The sequence below is a fragment of the Vollenhovia emeryi genome, unplaced genomic scaffold (genome assembly GCF_000949405.1).
Source record: "Vollenhovia emeryi isolate VEMERY1.0 unplaced genomic scaffold, V.emery_V1.0 DF939304.1, whole genome shotgun sequence".
In the NCBI taxonomy this organism is placed as follows: domain Eukaryota; kingdom Metazoa; phylum Arthropoda; class Insecta; order Hymenoptera; family Formicidae; genus Vollenhovia; species Vollenhovia emeryi.
In genome coordinates, this window is record NW_011967062.1 from 296,820 (window position 1) to 302,456 (window position 5,637).

At 33.2% G+C, this 5,637-nt stretch overlaps 1 protein-coding gene across 1 annotated transcript; it reads left to right on the top strand.

Annotated features, from left to right (window-relative positions):
• Positions 1–3,701: 3,701 nt before the first annotated feature.
• On the top strand, positions 3,702–4,730 carry LOC105558935 (tropomyosin-like). Its single transcript, XM_012006883.1, has one exon. It carries the CDS (start codon positions 3,702–3,704, stop codon positions 4,728–4,730), a length of 1,029 nt encoding a protein of 342 aa, XP_011862273.1.
• The last annotated feature ends 907 nt before the right edge of the window (positions 4,731–5,637 follow it).

The following is a 5,637-nucleotide window of genomic DNA, read 5'->3' on the forward strand; positions in this document are numbered from 1 at the left end:
GATTATGTTCTCCTTATACTTTGTCCATTTCCGAGATTCTTGATTTTTGCGTAGTGAAGTTTGATATTCTCGGAATCTCAATTCTTGGAAATTTAGATAGCGCCACCTCTTTGCTGATCGTCATGTTCTCCTGATACTTTGCTAGTTTTCGAGATTCCCGATTTTCGCGATTTGAAGTTTGATATTCTCGGAATTCCAATTCTTGGAAATTGTGAAAAATTCTTGGAATTTTAGATAGTGCCACCTCTTTGCTGATCATGTTCTCCTGATACTTTAAATTGTGAGTTTCCGAGATTCCCGATTTTCGCGATTTCAAGTTTGATATTCTCGGAATTCCAATTCTTAAAAATCTTGAAAAATTCTTGGAATTTTAGATAGTGCCACCTCTTTGTTGATCATGTTCTCCTAATACTTTGTCAGTTTCTGAGATTCCCGATTTTCGCGATTTGAAGTTTGATATTCTCGGAATTTCAATTCTTGGAAATCTTGAAAAATACTTGGAAATTTAGATAGTGCCACCTCCTTGCTGATCATGTTCTCGTGATACTTTCTCAGTTTTCGAGATTCTCGATTTTTGCGATTTGAAGTTCGCAATTCTCGGAATTAAAATTCTTGGAAATAGTGATAAATTCTTGGAATTTTAGATAGTGCCACCTCCTTGCTGATCATGTTCTCCTGACCCTAACAGCACAGGGAGATACTGAGAACGATCTGAGATGATCGCAAAAGTATATTGCGATATTCGCAGAATAATCGCATTACGTACTGCGAATGACGAAGTACGTTCTGAGAACGTTCGAATGTCCGCGGTACATCCTCCCACAGTTTATCGCTGCGAATGTCTATAGTACCGGGGTAGTTTCAAGAAAGGATGAAAATGGGAAGGTTTCAGTCGATCACTTTTACACAAATTTTGATTCCATATTTTTATTTTCTTATCAAATATAACAACATACAAATATAAAAACTTATTTTATACATACATACTTATAAGTATATAACATACTTATACATAATATAACATACTTATAAGAACAATACGGACTTTGGTACATAAAAAATTTTATACATACATACTTATAAGAATACGGACTTTGGTACATAAAAAAATTAATTTTAACACTTGTGATTGCTCTCTCTCTCTCTCCCTCTCTCTCTCTCTCTCTCTCTCTCTCTCTTTCATTTCCCTAAGAAAGACCAAATATATGACAAATATTAATTACTATTAAATTAAATTACAAAGAAAACTCAAATATATATAAAACAAAAAAAATTACTTTGTCTTCCTTTATATTCCATATTTGTATTTTCTTATCAAACATAAGAACATACAAATATAAAGAATTATTTTATACATACATATACTTATAAGAACAATACGGACTATGGTACATAAAAAAAATTAATTTTAACACTTGTGATTGTTCTCTCTCTCTCTCTCTCATTTCCCTAAGAAAGACCAAATATATGACAAATATTAAATTAAATTACAAAGAAAACTCAAATATATATAGAACAAAAAAAATAACTGTCTTTCTTAATATAAGAACTTAAAACTTAAATAGTAGTAGTAGTACAATATTCCAGGTTTGTCATTTGTAGAGATAAAAGGAGCAGTAAACCGTTGATGTATTTCCTAAAATATTTATGAAATAAGGTATGCCTTAATTACTGTCACAATTTTAATATACATACAGGCATGCATATGTGCGCATGTATATACCTAGGTTTTGCGATATATCTTAAGCACGTACACATAGGTATATATACATATATATATACACACACACACACACACACACACAGCAGATACTTAAGTGCATATATCGTTAATTATTTTATTAACTTACTCGCTCATTCATTCTCACATGTTGATGTGCACTTTTACACTTTCATTTATCCCCTTCATAATATTATAATAATAATTAACCACACATTCAATCGAGGATGGTTATTTGGGTATTTATTCCTTTTCATATTCTCGAGTGTCCGTCAGGCAGCGTATCTGCTTCTTCGGATACAATAGAAGCTTTAAGATTTCAGTTGAATTCATCATTGCAATCTGTACTTAAAGCTGACCGGACGACTGGTAGTCGAACTTCCACGACGAGGACGCACGCTAACATTATTCGTTAAAGGTGTACGATCGTAACATCCTTTTGGAAACTAATGCTCGTAGAATATGGACATGAAGAGAGAGTTTAGCATCTAGAATGAATAATACAACTAAAATCTTAAACAAAATGAATAGAAACGTATAGTTCTTTAGCGATTGCCGATATCAAACAAGTATTCCGACTGTTCGAGGCGACTTCTCTCGGTGTGTATGTGTATGCGAAGAACGTGTACGAAGAACGTTGGTCACGATGAAGTATGAAGTCCCTTAACGTGTATACAAAATAACAAACTTAATCTTGAAGCAACAGCACGTGAAATAGCTCTCTACTGCACAGTCTCAGCTAGTAAAAACTATATACGGAAGAATTATCCAGCTAGAGCCTCAGTTACAGGAATACTTTCCGAACGAGATAATTTGCTTTTCATATTATCTAGATGAAAGTAAGCCTGTAACTACTTCCAACTATTCAAAATTTCTTCTTCGACCTCTTCGATTCATAATAAACATATTCATAGACAGAAAGAGAGTAAAGAGGGATATTTCTACAATAGTCGTTAGTCGTTTGTTCCTTTCTCGATGGAGTACACGTTACTCAATACAGTACGGTACATACTTAAAAGTTAGATTGTTGCCTTAACATTAAGGTATCTTTAATATTACTTTAACTTGTCAATATTATATCAAAGAGTGAGACGTAATCGTTCGTTCATATAAAAAAGGAAAAAAACAAAATTATTACAGTCAATCGTACCAAAAGTAAGTGTGTGCAATGGTAATACCTTTGATACTCTTGACTGATCGATACTATCCCCGATAAGAAAAATATTAACACTTTCTCAACATTCCGCGTACGCTGGCGAATGAACGCCGATCGCGCTATATATTGAAGACAAAACCAAATTTAGGAAGCAGAATTGACGTGTTTGCCACGGTAATACTCATATTCTCACAAAACACTCGCATACTTTGCATATCTCTCTTCTCTCTATTTATAGAATAGATATAAATTTTTACACCACACGCTCCGCAGATCAATGCGAGCATCCAAGAGTGGTCACTACGTCCTCTCTTTCTCTCCATGAAAGTTACACAAATTTCCCGAATTTAAATCATCCACTGTATTCACAAGCCCGACAATATACAATTTGTACGTCCTTGCAATCTTCTTCGGGGGGGCAACAAAACCTTTATGTTTTTAAATGATTACCAACGGTAAGTTATATACGTAACAACAAAATAAGAACAAGCCACTTTCTGGCTGGCTGGTCTCTCACTTGAATTTCGAAATCCAAAAGTTCAATCAGCCGAAACTCCAAGTTGCCTGGTGTTAGAACATCTCATCCACGTGTGGTTCAGTAAATATGTGAATACAATCATGTTCCCCTTGTCGCATACGCGTACATTACATCACTTCAACTTAAAACTTAAATAACATTGCAATTTTCAAAATAAGAACTTAAAATATAAATAAAAATAATCTTGTACAAAGAAAAAATTTTTAAGAGAAATATTTCTAATATATATAGGGTGAGTCATTTTAATTTATCACCCCTAATAAATTTGGTTTTAATTTGAGAACAAAATGTTTCGGACAAAAGTTGTTCGTTGTTCGGAAGTTGCGAAGTTAATTGACGAGCTAAAATATACGAAACAGACACTGCAGACTTTAAAGGATCAAGATTATTCCAACAAAACTGTTATTGATGAATATAAAAAGTCTACGGAGAAACTTGAAAAACAATTAGCAGTGGCTGCAGAAGAAAAACGAAAGATAGAAGCAACTTTACTGAACTTCAATGCATCTATCGAACAGAAGATTGCAAGCTACAAACGTGAAGTTGATCAATTGGACAAGAATCGATCAATTGCAGAGGCTAATGCTCAACAGTATTCACAGAAACTGAAGGCATCTCAGGAAAAATTAGATAATTATAGAAAATATATGGAAAAGACACTGCAGACTTTAGAGGATCAAGATTATTCGAACAAAACTGTTATTGATGAATATAAAAAGTCTACGGAGAAACTTGAAAAACAATTAGCAGTGGCTGTAGAAGAGAAACGAAAGATAGAAGCAACTTTACTGAACTCCAATGCATCTATCGAACAGAAGATTGCAAGCTACAAACGTGAAGTTGATCAATTGGACAAGAATCGATCAATTGCAGAGGCTAATGCTCAACAGTATTCACAGAAACTGAAGGCATCTCAGGAAAAATTAGATAATTATAGAAAATATATGGAAAAGACACTGCAGACTTTAGAGGATCAAGATTATTCGAACAAAACTGTAATTGATGAATATAAAAAGTCTACGGAGAAATTTGAAAAACAATTAGTAGTGGCTGCAGAAGAAAAACGAAAGATAGAAGCAACTTTACTGAACTCCAATGCATCAATCGAACAGAAGATTGCAAGCTACAAACGTGAAGTTGATCAATTGGAGAAGAATCGATCAATTGCAGAGACTAATGCTCAACAGTATTCACAGAAACTGAAGGCATCTCAGGAAAAATTAGATAATTATAGAAAATATATGGAAAAGACACTGCAGACTTTAGAGGATCAAGATTATTCGAACAAAACTGTTATTGATGAATATATCATATAATAATAAAAATATATATAATTATATAAAATTAAAATTATACATATAATTATATATTTAAAAAATTATATAATTATATTTAAAAATTATATCATATTATATAATTTTTTAATATAATTTTTATCAAACTGTGTTAGCACGAATGTCGTGTATTGAAACTACATTGACGAATTACAAATCTACAGTAATTATAAAAAGTACATGATATACAATAAGATTTTACCACATTTACCGCGCTCTGACAATCGATTATAGTTTTTACCAATCAATAATTGTTCGGCAATTAATTATCGTTGACAGTTCGTGGACTATAAAGTCTTCGGCCCGAGCGAGTTACAGCGAAAGGAAGCATCCAAGTTTTCGCTCAGTCCGGCGAACACAAAATCGCTCCACCCTATTGTATATCATGTAAGTACTTTCTATAATTACTGCAAGTCCTCTGTAATTATCGATCATTGCCTTAATTTTTAATATTTATATTATCACATTTACCGCCAAACGCCATTGTACCGGCGATGAGATATCGCACAATGTAAAGCGAATTATTGTTAGTATGATAAAAAGTCCATGGAGAAACTTGAAAAACAATTAGCAGTGGCTGCAGAAGAGAAACGAAAGATAGAAGCAACTTTACTGAACTCCAATGCATCTATCGAACAGAAGATTGCAAGCTACAAACGTGAAGTTGATCAATTGGAGAAGAATCGATCAATTGCAGAGACTAATGCTCAACAGTATTCACAGAAACTGAAGGCATCTCAGGAAAAATTAGATAATTATAGAAAATATATGGAAAAGACACTGCAGACTTTAGAGGGTCAAGATTATTCGAACAAAACTGTTATTGATGAATATAAAAAGTCTACGGAGAAACTTGAAAAACAATTAGCAGTGGCTGCAGAAGAGAAAC

Bases quoted from the DNA above. Each gene is read 5' to 3' on its own strand.
- LOC105558935 (XM_012006883.1), top strand. From the start codon at position 3,702: ATGTTTCGGACAAAAGTTGTTCGTTGTTCGGAAGTTGCGAAGTTAATT.